At 39.1% G+C, this 19,969-nt stretch overlaps 1 protein-coding gene across 2 annotated transcripts in view; it reads right to left on the bottom strand.

Annotated features, from left to right (window-relative positions):
• The window catches only part of gpr158a (G protein-coupled receptor 158a), a 93,410-nt gene that overhangs the window by 50,941 nt on the left and 22,500 nt on the right, over positions 1-19,969 (bottom strand). For both annotated transcript variants that reach the window (XM_004551870.4, XM_004551871.4), the window contains exon 2: positions 17,720-17,825. In XM_004551870.4, the coding sequence (XP_004551927.1) occupies positions 17,720-17,825 (106 nt within the window). The remainder of the gene's footprint in view (positions 1-17,719; positions 17,826-19,969) is intronic.

The raw sequence follows: 19,969 nt of genomic DNA on the forward strand, positions 1-19,969 counted from the left end.
AACACAGTGTTATGGTATTTCAAAGGAAGCACACACAGGCAGTGACCTACTTCTATATGCATGACATCTTCTATTAATTATGGTCCAGGCAGGGAAGCTGCAGGAACCCTATTGCAATTGTTCTGATTTTTCTTCTGTTGCTTCTTCTCATTTTAATTTATATTTCCCTGTTAAACGCGGAGCTTCAGACCAGGAAGCACGAAATATAAAGACAGTATTGCAAATTCCAGCCATGTAAATAATCAAATTTCTATTTCTGAAATTATCCCAGAATAAGATGTAAGTAAATAGATTTATTCTTTACGACAGTCGCGTGTATAAGAGACGTGCAGCGCTTGTATTGTAGTGAGTGCCTCAGACACTCCAGGTTTATCCATCAGCGTTGCTCATTGTTGTTTACCTCCCAGCTGTGGCAGCTGTCAGTCACGCACACTCTGACACGCTAATTGTCATGGTGACTTGGTGCCTTTGTGTTAGAGTGCATTGTGCTCTCAGACCAACATGGCCTGCCTTCAACAGGTACGTACACACAACTGGCGGCATGCTTCACATCCACACTCAGACTCCCTATCTCTGCGCTGCCTCTAACAGACCACATTTTAATCATTAATGTCTGATTTTTTTGTGATAATTTTAATTCAAATTTGACCTGAAAAAGCACCAAACAGAAATCCATTTAAGCTCAGCTCAAGCTTTATTTAACTTGAATAATATACCTTGGAATATTACTCTTGACTTGGACACAGAGAATTTGTGGTTTGTTTCTTATTAAGGACTATTTTCAATAGTTTGGATAAACAGCATCGCTTCTGATTTCTTATGTGGCTTTATGTGGGATGATGTTTTAGACAAAAGAACGCCTCCAGCAGTTTCTGTCCTTTCCTGTTTCAGCACGACAATAATGCTCTCATGCAATAAATAAATAAATAAATAAGATTTTGTGTCAGAACCTCTGTCCTGATACGTCCTTATCAACCGACACCCAGCCTCTCTAATGCTTTTGTGACTCATGGGATCAAATTCCTGCAGCCAGGATCCAAAAATGTGGAGGAGAGCCCAAAACCGGAGGAACCAGAAAAGCAGAGGTTTACGCACTGGTGGATGTTTCCGTGGTAACTTAGTGTATTAAAATCAATAGAATCTAAGCGTCTGCTCTGTGGTAGGGGTCTTTTGTCAAAGATAGTTACAGTTTATTTCTAAAATGTATCTTTTTGCCGCCATGTTTCAGATTCATAGCAGTGCACAGCTGCACCTGAATCCATGTTGATCTTTTTTTAATGACCCTGAAAGGCCTCACATTGTATCTCACCTTTGACCTGTGCATTAACAGTGAATAGAGAGCATTATTGAACTCGAGACTAATTCATTTGGGCAAAGCAGGGTCAGATAACAACACCACTTCAATTGTATTCATTTCAGATCAGGCCACTTCAGGTTTTAAAATGGTTTTTACAAGTAAGTTATTATCATTATTGTGGCTATTACTGTCAGTGGATTTATAACATTAGAACCATCATTTTCCATACCCATGGCCTCTATTTGGCATAAACAAATCCTTATGGTCCAAAACCTTTTTAAATTATTGGCACAAAAAAAGAAATCATACAGTATCGTTTGTTGATACTAGATTTTTCTTTGGTAACACAATTTTTCTGACTTATTTACATTTCTGCAATACCAAAATCAATCAACATAATTTTATTTCAGGGTTTTGAGTTGCTTTAGGATGTTTGGACGTGTGTTGATGATTAGTTGTTTAGTCTGTTTGGTTTCTCTCTTTTTGTTGCTCAAAGTAATCTTGTATTTTGACCACCAGTCAGTGTTCACAGAGTCTGAATAATTGTAAGATCATAGAGTGGTGGTCCTGAGACCAGGAGGATGTCAAGAATCTGCAGATCCATCTCTTGCATTTAAGGTTATACTAAAAGAAGCTTTAAGCTTTTACTCTTCTACTGTTCGTTTTTTGTTTTATCTTTGGGTTACTTTGAGTTTGTTATCATGTCTGTGTTTAGTTCTCTGAGTATCCCCCCTTGAATACTCATTGATGCTACAGCATCTCCCTGTTGAAGTTATGGTAAATGACAAATGGACTGGTTCTTATATAGCGCTTTTCTACTCATCTGAGCACTCAAAGCGCTTTACACAATTTGTGCATTCACCCATTCACACCCATTCGCACAAGCACATTTTTCTAAGTGCTTTATAGCTAACATTCATACACATTCATACAATTTGGGGTTAGTATCTTGCCCAAGGATATTTGGCATGCAGACTAGAGGAAGCCAGGAATCGAACCACCAACCTTCCGATGATCGGAAGGCTGGTGAGCTACAGCCACCACTTATGGTTGTTATTCATTTCCTGCTTTATTCTGTTAAGTAGTTCACTCTTTTATCTTGTTTTTGGCTTTACTTCCTGTTAGTTGATTGTCTTTATTATATTCAGCTGTGCCTTGTTCACCACTTCCCTAATCAGCCCTCTGTGTATATACAGTCCAGTCTTCTGTGTGGTGTTTGTTAAGTTCTCTGCTTTGTCTTCATGTTTTCATTGTTCCTTGTATTCTTTGAACTGTGGTTAGCTGACACTTTTCATTATCGCTTAATAATGACGTTTGGTTGATTTTTATTCTGTAAAGTTGCATTTTTAACACTGTCACACAGTGTGGACTTCATTGACGGTGACAAACGTTAGAGCACTTACATCGTCTGCACATCCAAATCTTGACAAATCCATTGTAAACTTGTTTTTTTTTACTATTTAGTAGGTACCAAATAAGAAGAGGATAGGTCTGAGAAGAGATAGGGTTAGCTGTAACTATTAAGTAACTAGAGTAATTATAACAGTATAATATTGTGTACACTTTCAACATCTATTTTGTCCAGGCAAAGTCTTCCTCCCTCACCTCTGTACGGCATAAAGCATGAAAGTAAAAAAAACAAAAAACAAATCTAAAATCAAGTTTATCTTCTCTAATTGATGCAGAGGCCAGGAGTCTTCTACCTGAATGGGAAACCAGAACTACCTTAATTTTGTTAGCTAATTAGAGCCTGCCAAGGACTCTTCCTCATTTTGAAATAGCCCACGCTCTTCCAGTCCAGCATAGCACCTAATGAAGCACTAATTAGCCTCTGTAGATATTTGTAATGATCCTGCAGTTCAGCAAAAACCCAGAGGAAAATTTTTTTATCCAATCATTGCACACTGAACTATAGAATGTACAGAAAGCAGGTTAGGCGGAGAAGGACGAGGAGGAGGGCAATTTATCCTGTTTGCATGTGTGTGCAGAGCAGGCAGTAAATTATCAGCTCGAGATGTGTATGCAGGCACGAGGGAAATTAGACGATGCATGTTTGTTTTTATTTTGAAGGAAGTTGTACGCGGTGTGCTGAACACTCAGGCATCCTGTTGCATTTCTCACCCTTCAGTGAGAGCTCTGAAAAAAAATGCATGCAAGTGACTTCCCATCCAGTCTCTTGTGTGGGTCGCTTCCCACTTGCTCTTTAAACCTTCTGTTTGCATGGGGCAGCTAGTTAGAAGAAAGTTGGCTTGAAGGGGTCTAAGGAGGTTGGACTTCTTTGAGTTTCGTGAAGACATTTCTCATCTGAGAAGCTTCTTCAGTTCTAAAGGTTTGAAAAAAAGTCATGGGTTATTTTTGGCTTATGTGATGAAGCACATAATCAATAGTGGGTCAACAACCCTTTTAAGGGACAGCCCTAAGTAGGGTTTAATACCTGGGACTCGCCACCATTTGGCTTTAGAGCTGAAACTCTTGGATGAGAGGAGAAACCTTGTCATGAAACTTAAAGAAGTCCAGTCGCTTTCTTTCCAAGCTCCTTAGATTACCATAACTGAGAACCTGCACAAACATTTTGGCATCAAGAGAGGAGAAAGCTATATGAGATGGCTTGTTTTCAAGCAGCAGATGAAGTGAAGAGCAGCAACGTGGCCCATTTTAAGATAAATAAGGATTATTTTGATCGCTAAAGATCATGCAAAGTTACTTATAGAGCTAGAAATGAGCATAAACAGTCCACTTTAATGATGAGAAGATAAATTAAATTAGAGTAGCAAGAATATAGTTCACAGATTTTGTAGCTGTCTATTTTTTGTGAGAGAGAATAACACAGAGGTCAAAAGAAGAGAGTGTCTGACGTCAATTTTTATTTTTGCTTCGGGCTAGTATTGTACTTTTTTCTTCTTCTTCTTTTTTTTTTAGCTTTTAGGGCAAAGATGGGCCAATGCATCTTGGCACTGGTTATGGCTATGAAATTTAAGGCTTGTGCAGACTCACCAGCAAACACAGAGGCAGTGACACTGCAGACTGCTGGATGACTGTGGCTCCCTGCTCAGAGGGACAGCTAGACAGGCAGCCAGGCCTTTAAACGAGGTCAACTAGCAGGAGTTTAACCGGAGCGGAGCTGCACTGACAGCAAGGCCTCGCTTTGGGTACAGTCCAAAGACCAAAGCCTAAACACCAGCAAGATAAACAGTCTGGCCTACGGGGAGCTTAACACTGCCATCAGAATGAGACGAGTAAACACATAGAGCTTCTTAGTGCACACAACAGACACTGCATTGATATTGCTTTCATAATCACATTTGCAGCTTATGTATGTGTCAAAACAAACTAGCCAGGCAAATTTATCCACACTGTACAATGCAAGTGATTCTTGCAACTTGCAGCAGACCGTCCACCACACGAACACACACATAAGCACTGAAAAAAGAACTGTAAGCATCGTCAGTGGGCACAGGGACAGAGGTCATGAATGCCTGGGATGTCTGCTGCTTTTGTTCATTGATATATTTCAGAGGCTGTTCTGTACCTGCCTTAGCTTGTTAGCTGAGCATCTCTAGTTCATCAGGCCTTCATTTGAACTATTATAATTGAGTGAAATGTAATTTTTCTGTGTTGTGATTTTTCCGATATTCTCTTAATACAAGGCTGACAGGCAGCAACTGAAGGAATGTGAATAAAAGCAGTGAGAATCCTCAGGCACCCTTTGGCAGACCTAGATGAGGAATTACATTTCATCGATATATTAGGATCTTTCAGGAGTAAAAGACGTGGGTGAAAAGAAGCCTGCTGCCAAGTCATTGTCACTGCTACTACCTTATCTTTTTGCCCGTGCACCCTCACTGTTCTTTTCCCAATTTTTTTGTTTGTAGCCACACAGCTGCACTCATTTTACATCCAATCTCATGGGTCCCTAGACAAATGTTTTACCTTTACTTTCAACCCATCTCTTATCCTCTCTGGGCCGACTGTTTGCTTTCTGCGTCAGCTGACGCCGTGCTGCTACGGCTGGGTAGAGCGGATGCAAGACTTTGCCCGGGGGCAAATGTATTCAACCCTTCAAAGTGTTTCCACGTAAATTCAGAGTTCCAGGATTATTCACATAGCCAATTAGTGCGACAGCATTTAAAGAGGCCTGCACTGCTGGGGGCAGGGAGCCACAGTTAACACCAGAAGTATCTTGTGATCTCTCCTCACTGTGCATTATGGCCAACAGCTCTCTACCTTGATGTTGTCATCTTGAACACCACTGAAGCGAAAACACTGTGGCCCACAGAGCATCTTATTTGTGTCCAGTGGGGAGATTAATTTTGTTCATCAGCGGTTTTATTTATCCTGAGTTAACAGGATATCAGAAAAACAAACAGAATCCTCAATATTGAGGATATGGGTTATTTTTAATGTTGCATGCTTTTCCAAACTGAATACTGAAAACAGAAACTTCACCATTTAAAATTTGCAGTTTAAAAAAAAAAGAGGAAAAACTACATATGGGGAAAAACTTTACTTTCCCTCCACATATATGTGGGGAAAAAAGTAGATTTTCCCCCCATAAACGATATTATTTCTTAAAATAAACTGTATATGTATGTAAACAGACAGTAGAAATTACAGTATTACTATATAAATATTGTAAAAATAGAGAATCGCTACATACACACTATAGAAATGACATTATTGCTCTCTGTGTAGATTCTCAGTCAACTAAATCATGGTCATTCAAGGAATGTGAATGTTAACGTTAGATATAATACTGTATGCTTTTTATTGTGTTGTCCTCTAAAACAAATAAAAAAAACTTGAATAAATTACAATATAGTCACTGAAATTTTTACAGTAAAGAAATTGCAGCCTTGCTTCAAGTATTTTAATGTAAAAATGTGTGTTTTTCAATATATAGTGTAATATATATATTTTTTAAAGTGCTTCCAGAAGGAGCTTTGTAAATATCTGAGGAATTATGAATCATTTGAGTGAGTCTGTTTGTTCTGAGACCCAGTACTCATGTTTGTGACTATATTAGTTATGTTAGATCCTTCTGTTAAAGTTTATGTAGCAAAGGAATTCTTTTTACAGAATATGGGTGCTAACCTTATGCCCACCCTCCAACAGTCTTTTGCTTGGCCTATACCCTTCAACTTTGCCAGTATGGGTGATCCTACCTGGTATAACTCTAAGGATCACTGATGCAAGCTCCTTGACCAAAACAAGGTGGTGACCTAACAGGGGTTAGGAGGAAGGGCCTTCAACATCTTGGAGGCACATGATACTGTGTAGTGAAAGAGTTCTTGGAAACCAAAGGAGAAAACATCCACGCAAATACTTCTTGAGGTGAATAGTTAGGAAGAACAGTTGAGCAGTTATCCAATTCAGGGTCCCAGGTTAGAGCCTACCCCAACAAACCCAAACATGCATGTCTTTGGTTTGTGGTAGGGAGACGGAGTACTTGGAGAAAACCTATAGACACACAAGCACAGGGAGAATAAGGAAATCACAGAAACTGAAAAGTCCTATAACTGAACAGTTATATCAGTGGCTTGTTTCTACCCCCTGAAAAGCAGCATATACATGTTCCTAAAACAGTCTGGATTCGGTGGCACACCAACCCCTAAACGTCAGGCAGGAGTTTGAGTCATAGTTTTAGGTTTTGCTGTTTGGGTATTTGGGAGAAAATTGTAATTTGGCTTGAAATGCCCTTTATACAACATTAAGCATGTATTTAAAATCTAAAGTCTATGTTACCCATTTTGACAACAGTGCACAATTTACATTGCACTTTTTCAATGTGACAATAGGTCAGTACAATTTCAAATACAGCTATCAGTCTCATGAAACTACTTTTCCAGCACAAAACTATGTAACACTCCATCTGCAGAGCTGCAGATGGATCTAAATCGCTGTTCATCCTTAAGAAACTCCTTAATCTTTCTTTTAACAGTGGAAAGAGAGTTGAATTATCTTTTACCTTTTAAAGTTCTTCCTCCTTACAATGATGCATACCTCACCAGCACAAAAGGATTTCCAGACTTCCTTTCTATCTTATCAACTCTGAAGCATAATCACAGCTTTTGCTGAGATCACTGTAGATAATTATCAATTACCCTGTAAATCGCGTCCAACATACTCTTTCAACAGCAACAACAAGAAAGGAATGTAATTAATTAAAACTTGCTCCTCTTCACCGAGAATGCACAGGTTGAAAGGACCATGGCCCGTGTGACACCATTCCTGACATGTGCGTCTTGAGGGAATCTCTGCCCCACAACGATGCCGAGTCTCTAACACCAGGGGAATTCCCAAGGTGCTAAAACAACTGCTTTTTTTTTTTAATCTTACAATACACGGGAGGCCTGCAGATGAAGAGGGAAGCGTTTTTGCTGAATGAGTGCAGAGGGAACACTTGGATGGGAAAGCTGTCAGAGAAACAAGCAGATAAATGTTGCTCAGCTAATGTGGATCACGTTCCCACAGGGGACTCTGGGATTTTCCTGAGTGTACGCCATGTCGAGTGAAATATGAAGATCCAGTGGAGAAAAAAAGGACATGTTTGGATGTAACTCAAAAGTAGGCCATGTAAAGCGCCTTTACTGACCACAAAAATACACCAATTCTTTGCACAGCATTAAATATCCATGTCTTTATATATTTTTGGAGTGTCAAAAAAATGGATAAATGGAATATTTGGATATATTACCAGTTATGACCAGCAATAATGTACTTAACCCGCCAAAAAACACTTAAAGTACATGTTTTTTTTCTGTGCTCCCAAGCCCCTTGTCAGGCTTAAATGAGCAACAAAACTATTAAATTACACAAATTGAATATAAACTAAGATTTAATTGCATGTTTAATTGCTCTCAGTGTTGGGCTGAACAGGCATTTTAGCAGGAGAAAAGTAGCAACACTAGTTTTTCAATTACGGTGAATTTTAGGGAGAAAAAAATGGCAATTTTGCATATTCGAATGATTGCAAGCACAAAAGACAAGTCATTATGGGACAGAATGAGGTCTAAAACATTTGCATGCAAATACAACTCAAATCAATCTTATTTGTGACACACTGACTAATGAATGTCAGTGTTTTAAAATGAGCCCCATCAGTTTAACCCGTCATATGTCATTTTTAAACGTTAAATGAATAGATGAGCCAAATTAAGGGACTGTATCTCATGTTTTCAAGTAAACTCTCCCAGTAGATTTGCATGTTCTTTTGCATCCACTGCCATGCAAATAAAGGGCACGTTATCATAGCTGCCAGTACAATATGCAGCCTTTTTCTTGCCTGATCTTGGTAAGTTATAGTCCGGCTGCAAGGAAAGATTGCTAGCCAATGAGATGTAAATCAGGGAAACAATGCGTGACATGGATGGCTTGTGTTGTACTGTTGGGGCCAATCAGCTGTTTTCCTTTCAAGCTTGTTGGGACTGCAGGATGTGTTTGCATTAATCGTAATGTTAGGATAGAAATCTGTTCATGCTGAAGAGAACAAATATAGTATGCTTGTAAAACCACTGCAGGGCCAAAAACCTTCCGAGTCTAATGGCCCATTTATGCTCGCCACATCAGTCGCTTCACACGCAAACAGTGATGTCGCCACAGTTATGTACCATTTTTACCAGCACTAGCTGCACTATTCTCGTAAATGATAGGTTTCACCGCCTAAACAAAAACTCCACATCAGCGTTGGTATTACTAAAAAACAGAACCAGAAGCAAGTACAAGGTTTTTGTTTGTTTTTTTAGAAAGCTTAGTCTTTGAAACTCTTGCAACATCTTCCTCTGTATAATCTATGAATCATCTTTGATTGTGTACTGAGATCATTAAAATCGCAGGAAAAACCAACACTGTCTTAAACGTGTGTCATCAATACACACGAGGTTGCAAAAAAGTGCAACTTGTGCCAGCGATGTGATCCGGCACTATTTGCAAGAATGATGAGCACAAATGGGACAATTGTTCTCCCTCCAAAGTCTTGACAACAAGGACACAGAAAATTATCATTCAAACGGACAAAACTCAAAAACTACTTTTAAACTTTCCTATTAAGGTTAAGGTTAGGGTGATGACTCAGGGTGTTTTCATCCCTGCTCTGTTTAGTCCATCTGAATCAGACTCTGGTCTGTTTTCCTCTTCCTTGGAACCAGACACAAGCCTCCTCCTCAAAAAACTCCAGTACAGTTTGTTTATGGTGAGAATGTGATTGGGCATCGATCCAAACCAACTATCAGCTGCAAGTGGGAACCACTGGTGTATTGTAGCCATGACGTTAAATATTTATTTTGGGCTATACTAGGAAAAAAATGTTGTGGAAGAAACCAATTAAATCTGGTCTTTGCATGGTTAATTATTCATTGTTGGACTAAAACATGTTGGTTAGTTTTTAATTTATATTGTGGTAAGTTTGGGAGATTGAGAGAGACAACGCGGTCATAGTGGATGAGCCCCCAGGAAATAAATGGAAGCCACTGTAATGTCCTAATGTGAGGACAACATATGTGTAGGACAGGGGGAGGGACAGAAGGTGAGATAAGACGGAGCAGCAGTTGTTTAACACTGATGCCGTTATTAATTCAGCAGTGCTGGGTGCACGGCGGAGGAATCAGCATGTGATTGAGATGATAACAGGCTGGGCCAGGACAACCTTGTGATCCAAGGTCAAGATGAAACAGTGATTCAACAGACAGAGCACAAATAACCATTTCAGCTTTTCAACAGCAGACAGAGCACCACAGTGAGGCAAAAATAAACCGCACATGCTGCTGAGTGCATAAAACGCCATGAAACGTCACCCTGAAACGTCACCGAGGCAGCGGTTTGGTTTTCTGAGTGCTTTCATGGATGTGCTATGTATGTTTTGAACAGGATGGTTGATGCAGCGCGTCCAAATGGAAAGCTTTTTTATTTATTTATTTATTTGATATAATAAAAAGTTTTGTTGAAAATCCTGTTCCATTTAAATTTCTTGTCAAAACAAGCACATACAGCAACTTGAATTTCTACTTCAGTGTCTGGAGTGAGATATCTTTAACAAAAAAAGTTAAGATAGGAAAAAGCAGAGTTAGCCTTTTAAACTGGCTGACTAATTTAGTTTAGTTTATTTCCTTTTTTCTCATATAAAAAAAATAAATGTAATTAAGTAATATATACTTCACAGCTTTAATTTTAAATTAAAAATAATGAAACTCAGATACAAAAATATTATAATACACCAATATAAAGTTTGAGTTGCTGTCATTACCTTTGCCAAGGATGTTGGTAGTGTTTGCATGTCATGCTCAAGAACTAAATAAATTCTGGTAAAACCTTGTAGTGGTGTAGAGCAGAGTCATGGTAACAATCCAATACAATTTGGCTTACATCCACCGCAGTCTTCAAGATGAACTTGGTGACTTATTGCTTGAAAATTGACAAAAACCCTTGTAGACTGGATGACCCTTGAAAGTATGGTGTGTATTGTTAACATATAGAAAATACCATATAAAGATTTTCAATATCATGTCACATTTGACCTCTGACCTCTCCTTCAAGGTTGATAGATTGATCTGAAAGTCAGAGTGCTATATAGAACTATTTATAATGTTAATAATAATGTTTAAATACATTTTACAAAACAATAAAATAAATACTTCATTATAAAAGTAAATCAGGTGTGCTGAAATCTGTTTCAACAAAGCAAATAACAAAACTCTGCATTTTATATTTTAGTCGAAACAAGTGCAAATTTAACCTCCTAAGACCAGAACTCTTTGATGGCTATTTGGGCTGATTGGGACCTGATGAATGTAAAAACAAAGAATAACCAGATTTTTTTTTTTTTTACCTAATGTTTGTTTCTGAGAAAAATGAGAGCCACATATGAGGACATTCATTTTAAATTTTGTTAGAACAGTGGCAGTATAATGTCCTCGTAAATGGATATCAGGCCCTCGTAGAGCAAAATTAGGTATTTGGTCTAGACATCCCAAAACGTGATGTCCACAAATGTGGATGCCAGGTCCTAGGAGGTTAAAATGCATTTAAAAAGAACAACAACAACAAACAAATATGTACAAAATGCAATACTATTCCTTTAAAAGGAAATACTGCCCAGAGACTGAAAGGCCTTGGTGGAGGTTTATGCCCTTGGAGTGCTTTTTGTGGAGTTTTTGTGTGTGTTTGTATTTTAGGTTTTTCTTCTTTCTTTTTTTTTACTATTTCCAGTTAATAAAACTGAGTGAGAGGTTACTCATCTTACTCAGCATCCCTCAAAAAGAAACGGCACAGAACAGAGTCAGGGTTTCTTGTTACGGCGGGTGGCGTAATCATTCAGGTAATGTGTCACTGGCTTTCACAGGCTACGATCCCCCTGGGCCCCACCACTTGTTCCCAGCAATAAGCTAATTGATTGAAACATTCATCATCATCCACAGCCACATTCTCTTATGAAAGCTGACCCCAGGGCAGCAAAGTCCTAGACTTTTGGAGAACATTGAAACGCACTAATGGAAGTGCCATTAGTGAGAGATGAGAGGAGGAGAGACGAGAACCCCAACAGGAGTGTGTACACTTTTTCCACAGGAAATGAAGGTAAGATTGGGGTTGATCATCCGTGGGCTTCGCGCTCGTCTCTGTTCATTCGTGTAGTTTCATCGTGATTGGTTTAAGTCAGACCTGCATCTCTAATCAAAGGAACTGCAGTGTTTGCTCCTAGCTAAATAAATGCAGTCTATAATTAAATTGATTGCTATACTACTTTTTGACAGCAGTACAGTGGCAAGCCTGCTCCTGCAAACTGATGGTGATGTATGTGTAATGCCTAGCATATAATCTTCTGCATAGAAAACCCTGAGCTCATTGGCAATATAGGGAAACATCACTTGTGCTATTTTCCTGCACCAGTAAATGCATCATTGCACGTGATTAAAATATCACCGATCAATGATAAATAAATACAAAGATGTATTTTTATGATAAATAAAATGAAATATTAAAATATTAATACTTCATTATTTCGAATACTGTTTCCTTTCCTCTTTTATGTCTATATTTCGCATTATGGTTTTAAGTGCTTGAGTACTGATATTTCCTGAGGCAATGTGTGTATAGTAATGTACTGTACGGTGCAAAAGCCATCCATCCTTCTTTAGTTGGCACTATTACAAAATGCCCAAGATAGCATAGCTTGAAAAGGCATAGTGCAGCATATTTGCACCAATGAGGTGATTTCCAAAAGGCTATTAGCACTGAACCTGGTATAGTTCAGCATGGTGTGCAATGTGTCTTTAAAAATTTTGAGGAAATTGGCCAAAAGAGATGACAAAATAAGAAGTGGCAGGCTTAAAAAAAAATTCTGTCTACAGCAGAAGAACGGTATCTGAAAGTCATGACTTAACCCTTTAAGACCTACCATAGAACCAAGTCCGCCAGAGCTTATATTATATTTTTGGTAAATGGCCTGTATTTATATAGCGCTTTACTAGTCCCTAAGGACCCCAAAGCGCTTTACATATCCAGTCATCCACCCATTCACGCACACATTCACACACTGGTGATGGCAAGCTACATTGTAGCCACAGCCACCCTGGGGCGCACTGACAGAGGCGAGGCTGCCGGACACTGGCGCCACCGGGCCCTCTGACCACCACCAGTAGGCAACGGGTGAAGTGTCTTGCCCAAGGACACAACGACCGAGACAACGACCGAGACTGTCCAAGCCGGGGCTCGAACCGGCAACCTTCCGATTACAAGGCGAACTCCCAACTCTTGAGCCACGATCGCCACGAACGATTTACATGCTGTAGTGCCATTTTTGGGACCATTTCAAGTTGCTATACATCAATACAACCGTTATAGCCCAAACTTAAATAATATGTATGCATTAAGTGCATAATAACTACATAAATTGCAAAAAAGTGCAATAAACTACAAACAAATTGAAAATTGTTTTTGTGGGGTTTTTTTTACATATATTTCTAGTTAGAGAAATTTAAGAGGTTTATCCCTCAAAACTGTAAATACAAAAAAGTTGCACAAAATAGTTTCCCACCACAGGAAATTCATTTTGATTGTCTTCATAGTTTTATTTTGAGATACACCAATTTTTATATACTGCAGGAAAAATGAAGAAAAAATATTATAATGCAAATTTACAAAAAAACAGCATGTGCATCAAAATAAACTATTTCCAGCAGTGCAATTTTAGTCCTAAGCATCCCTGAAACTATTCAGGAAAGCATAAAGTCAAACATGACTTTAAAAAACACCAGCATAGGCTTATAAGGCCCCGAAGGTAAACTACATTTTCTGCGAAAATGACGTCACTCCCGGTTTCAGGCAAGTAATGGCAGACATAGTTCGCTCTGACGTCTGTTCCAACGTAGGAAGTGTTATGAACAGCTGATCGGATCGGCAAAGCATTTTTCTGGAATATAACCGAATAAGAAACCGTGACCTAGGGCAAGCTGATGGCATAACATGTAAGTACAACTCCTCTGGTTTCATATGCAAAAAAATTATTGTGCTAGCTTACGTGGTTGCAGTTCTATAGGGATTTAAAAATAGTTACGCAAAACGGAGCGTGCCCACTCCGACCGGTTTTAAAGGGTTAACAGACCTGACAAAGGACCTGAGAGATGCATCTGACCTTTTTAGTTGATCCATTTAACCTAAATGAGATTATCCTAATGGAAGAGTAGCTGTCAAGAAGCCATTCTTATGGAAGGGAAACGGGAATAATGGTCGAACCCAAAACTGGATTGAAAATCAGCAGCAAGGGGTCTTTTTCTAGGAAAATACAGAGAAGGTGTGACTTCAGCCTTTTTCACAATCTCTATGTAGGAATCCTGTGTATTAACAGGTTGAGCAGGTTGCTATTTTGTGAGTCTTTCATATCACTCAGTTGCTTCCCCAGAGATTATGTCATACACAGTTCAACTTCAGCTTGCACAGCAGCTGGTGACATCTTGATATTCATTTGTCAAATAATATTTTTTCCAACAAAATGGTATTGTTTAATGATTTCACACACAGTTTAGAAATCTGTAAGAAATGGTGAAATGAAAATGAAGTTGTGCAGGCCAGTGCGTTTGTGGCATGGACCCAAAAGCAGACACGGAAGAGACAAAAACTAAGGTGTAACAAAACGTGAGCTGTTTATTTGGCCAAAAAACGTGAATACAAATCAATGCAGAGCAAACCGGGACGAAAACTAAAACTAAAACCTAGACTGGGAAAAACTAAACTATGACAACTATGACAATAAGACATGATCATGATTCTGAGCAGGTAAATATGAGAAACTATGAGACAAACATGAACATAACCTAAACAGAATCATGAGATTCCTGAAGACATGACATGAAGAAACGAAAACAGACACACCAACACTGAACAGAGGAAGACAGAGGACTTAAATACACAGAAGGACAATGAGGGAAGTGGAAACACCTGGGGAGACACAGCTGACACAAATGAGCAAGATGCCACGGGGGAAGCAAAACTAAACACACTGAACATGTAAACACAATACTTTCAAAATAAAACAGGAAGCATGGAGACACATGAACTGGGATGCAAGTTGCAAGCCTGACACAAGAGACAGAGAGAGAGAAAGGGACACAGAGGAGAGAGACACAGGGGGAACCTATATAGACAAGGAGATAACACATGACAAACAGAAAAAGACTCATAAACAAGGAGACATAGGTGAAACACAAACAAGACTAAACACAACAAAACTAATAATAACAATACAAGAACTTAACATATTTCAAATATAACATAAGAAATCAAAAATACAAACTAAAGAATCAAAGACAAATATTGACAGATTTTAAGACAGCATTGCCCTCAAATAACCACAGGCTTTGGATGCTGTTGGGGTTGTTGTATTTTTCCTGTCAATAATCTGAGCTTCATTGTGCTTTGCCTTAGTGTGCGCGCCTGTTGGATCAGTCATCCATGTCATCTGCCTCCATCTGAGTTTGGGCTGCCTGTACGCTCGGCTGGACAAACAGCAGCTTGAGAGGAAAGAGAGGCCTGGAAATCCGGCAGGGCGGCTGGAAGCGACTGCATTTTATCAAATTCAGTTGCTGGAATGGTGCCACTTAAGCAGCTCCTAAGATGCAAATGAAAAACAGCGGATGCGCGACGCATGGAAGTTGTAGTTGTTATGCAAATAATGATGGCGAGATGCATGCATAAAGGACACTAAGTAGTAGTGACGGGTTTGCTGTAAATGCTGCTATAAAGAGCATCTGAGGGTGGAAAAGAAATGTGAATGCTGCACATAAATAAACAACCCCAACACCATCATAACAAAGTGCTTTGTTTCCAATAAAACAAAGAAAGTACGCCTTACATGGATCTTAAAATGGTTCCAAAGAAACCCATTACACATCAAATTGCTGCACATAAAGAGGGAATACCTATACAGCTTAAAAAACAGTCAATAAAACTAAATGAATGCCTATTTGCAAATACAGGGGAACCCTTTTAGTGTTTTTTACAGCATTACCACACAAAAAATCCTAAAACACTTGATTACACTTCAGTCATGCTTTCTATGCCTCCGCTATCAGCCCCAAATTGCCTGTTCATGCACTTTAAGACCAGAAAGAGGCTCTAACAGACACAAAGATTTTGCTTTTTAGTTTCTTGCAAAACATATGAATTACAACCCCTGCATTCCACATCAAAGACTAATAATGTGGTGGCTGCAGCTGCTCTTGCTCTTGGTCAGCGTACGTCCACATATACAGTTGCTCTCCCTGTCCACATAGTTTATCTAGCAGGCATGACAATAATGAGCACCTCCGCACGATAAAGCTGTCAAGCAACACAGGACACATCCTGTAGTGTGCCACAACCACAACAGCTTTCATCATTCGGCTCTGAGCAAGCACGCTCCTGACATGCTCCCGCGGTGTGAGCACACATTATTCCGCAAACCCGGCTAAAATCCATGCCATTAACCAAGCATTTCTCTCCTCGCAGTCACCCGACACAAAGGCACTATGTCAAATGTCTCTGCCATTGACTGTCCACAGAGAGGTGCAAGTGCTCAGACAAAGAGAGTGATTAATTATTCAAAGAGGCTCACTGCAATCCATTACATCACATGCATTATGAAGCAGCCTGATCTACGGCACCTCTTCAAAATCTATCAGTCTTAAGGATGAGGCTGAAACGCACAGGACACTACCTGCTAGGTAGACAGCAGGACAGGTAAATAAAGGGCTGCAATTAACAGCAGGAATAAAAATGTAATGACCTGCACATAACATGGCATTATTAATTATTTAATTAGTGAAACTTTAAATCTTTACTTTTGCACTTTTATTTTCATACTTTTCTCATTTTGAACTGGTCATCCACTAGGTTATTGAACCATTTTTACCAGCAATAACCTAAGTTTAAATAGGTAATCAATGTTCTGTTGCATGACCCACTTTCAGCTGTTGGACGGATGGTCTCATATTTAACTCCAGAATAAGTGCCCAGTTCACATGTCTGCAAAACCAGCCCATCCCTCCACCACCACGCTTGACTAGCATAAGATGTTTGGTTTTCTCTAAACACGACGTTGTGCTTTTATAAACGTGCTCACACTGATGCAGAGCTACTCAAGCTAACTTGAAGAACGTGGTGAAATTAGAAACTAAAGATCAAAAAGTTGTCCAAAACAAGCCAAGTAATATGACTATCTGACCCAAAACCTAACTTCAGTGTTTAATGATAATAGTTTTCAAAATGGTGAATGTGAATGTCTGACATTCTCTTAAAAATAACAGTACTGAGAATTTTATCATCTTTTCCAAGTAGGCCTTGAGACAAGACGTTTTTCATTTTAAAAATGACCAGAGCTACTCTGCCAATGCTGAACATGAGTATAACCCTCCGTCTCAATTCCAGGCACCTATACTTAGAGTTAAATATATTTCTTGACCCTGGAAGGAAACCCTCAAGATTTGAACCAATAGGGTCTGTGTACTTTATCAGTTGGCTAATGACTACAAAATGACTTGGCTCATCTCTGTCTACCTAGTTTCACGCAAAGCTGTGCATTCAGTGTCAGACAAACACATCATATTTCATGACAACGCAACCTTGACAGAGGTAATAGCTGAGACGAGCTGCAGCTGCCTTTGACAAAGCTTCATGTGTGACAAAAACATAAATCTTCCCTGCAGCCTTGGCACGCTGTGGGATATATTCGCATAGATAAACATCAAGTGATGCTTTGTATCCACTGTACACTTCAGTTTAGTGGTTATATTGTTAGCAGTATCATTTAAGGTGAATCGGATCCCCACATTTGTCACAAGACATACAGATTTACTGGTTTTCCATTTGGAGCCTTGTGTAGATGTGACACAGTAGGTGTGGATTACAGTTCAGTTTAACTGAGCAAATCAATCTAGCCCCTATGCTTGGCACACTCACCTCCATAGTGGTCAGGTTGCATCGATGGGTTCCAGCAAACCAGCCATCAGTGGAGCACTGGTCGATATCAACATCCTGTAGATTAATGTCCACTCGAACCACTCCCCTGCAAGATGGAAGGACATTAAAAGAGATCTATTAGGGTCATTTCTACCTCCATGTTTTTATTCTTGGACTCAACTAGAGCTTTACATGATTTTCTAACATTTCACGATTTGATTGTTATGGTGAACAGCTGTGGAATTGAAGCACTTTGAAATTGTATCATTCTTTCTTAAGCATATTGTATATCAGAAAAGTTGAGTGTGGAGGTTTGAATGCAAAACAAGGCCATTAGTTCAGGCAGAAAAAGTTCACGACATCAATGTGAAAACCAACACACATGAAAAAAGATCAAGTGCAAAAAAGGAAGCACAACAGACGCTTCCCTGTGACGACGGGACTATTTATACACACAGGTTTGATTGGACAGTAGAACACACGTGGTATAACTAGCAAAGGACATGACAGAAAACTCAATCTTCAAATAAATCAGAAAGTAACAGAAAGAAAACAAAGAATCACTGAGGGAACTACTAAAAGAAACAATGAAATGAACCAAAACACAGGATGTAAAACTGAAACTTGGCATTACAAAAAACCACAAGAAACAACAGGAAGCAAATACTCAAAAATGGACACAAAAAATAAAGCTTGTAATCTGCTAGAATAAAGAAATCAAAACAAGAACCGAAACATTCAACAAACACAAAAATCAAAACTTGAAACATTTGGAACAACAATAAAACCTCAAGTCTAAACTCAATTATATTTGCAAGGAAATCAAAACCCGAAAACAACAAAAAGACCACGGAGTAAACAAAGTGTAGTAAAGCCAACTAAAACCCGCTGTTGAAGAAAGTCATTTACCCTTTTGTTGATTTATTGATTGAGTGATTGATTGATTTGTGTCAGACGGGATTTTTTTGGATGGTTTTCTAAATAGAAGCTTTTCAAATTAAAAGAGTTGAACTGAGGAAGGTAGATAAAGCAAGTACATTATGAGCTGTATGTTATTGTCTGATCTACAAATTTCACTTAAAAGTACAGTAAAGTTACAACAACGGTCCCCGACCTTTTTAGCGCCACGGACCAGTTTATGTTTGACAATATTTTCATGGACCGGCTTTTAAGGTGTTGCGGATAGATGCAACAAAATAAAACCAGTACCAGTACCAAAAAAAAGGAAGATTTATTCATAACACATGGGAAAAGACCCAGGGAAACTGAGTTAACGATAAGGATTCTAAAGAATAACGCTAAAAAACGATAAAAACCCTGAAAACCATAAATTTCACACGCGAGGATTAACTCTCGCGGCCACTGAGCCGGTACCGGTCCGTGGCCCGTGGGTTGGGGACCGCTGAGTTACACTACCTTAAAATCCTCAACATGTAATTGCACAAACCTGTACTTGGAATCTTAACTGAAATTTTAATAGGTTCTAACATGTTATAAAGCAAAAACAGACATTTGTCTGCCTCATGTCTCATCTCTTCTTCCTAAGAAAGAAATCAGTCTGACAGAGATGCAATTAGCCGTGCACTACATCACAACGAGACACTCTGCAAGAGGCTGGACTCTTTGTTCCGTTTCGACCAGCTGAGCCAGGCAGGACCTTCTAATGGAGCTGTTGAGGATTTAGACTTACTTAGCTTTCTGAAGCTCTGTGAAGAGAAGGTCACTGTATGTGATTTTGAAGGTCAGCCCCTTTGATTCTGACAAATCTTTTCACTGGTGTGGCATATGTCCCTTTCACAAGTGCAGCTCACAGGACAAGCCAACAGACAGTTACATAATGCTGTATACTATATGCGTAACTATACAAGGAAAAAAAACTAAACAAGCTTGACAAAATACTTCAAATCCACAAGAAACTCTAAACTGTCTCTCAGCGACCTCAGCCCACTTACAGGCTTTCTCTCTTGGTAGACTTAAAAATGGAGCACAGCCCGAGGCAAGTGTTGTTAGAAAATCTATACCGACTTTAAACTTTATGGAAGACATGCTCTGGAGAGTTATAGCTCAGTAGGACGAGTGTCATGACACCAAGATAATGTGCACATATGAAAAAAGGTATTTCTCTGATCCAGCATTCAGAGCCTTCAAGTTTCTCACACACAACATTTTACATAAACGCCAGCCGACACAAGAGGAAAAAAACCCGAGTGTTGCCGTGTAGCTTTCGAACAAAATCACCAAATATACACT

Source organism: Maylandia zebra, linkage group LG9 (genome assembly GCF_041146795.1).
Source record: "Maylandia zebra isolate NMK-2024a linkage group LG9, Mzebra_GT3a, whole genome shotgun sequence".
NCBI lineage: Eukaryota > Metazoa > Chordata > Actinopteri > Cichliformes > Cichlidae > Maylandia > Maylandia zebra.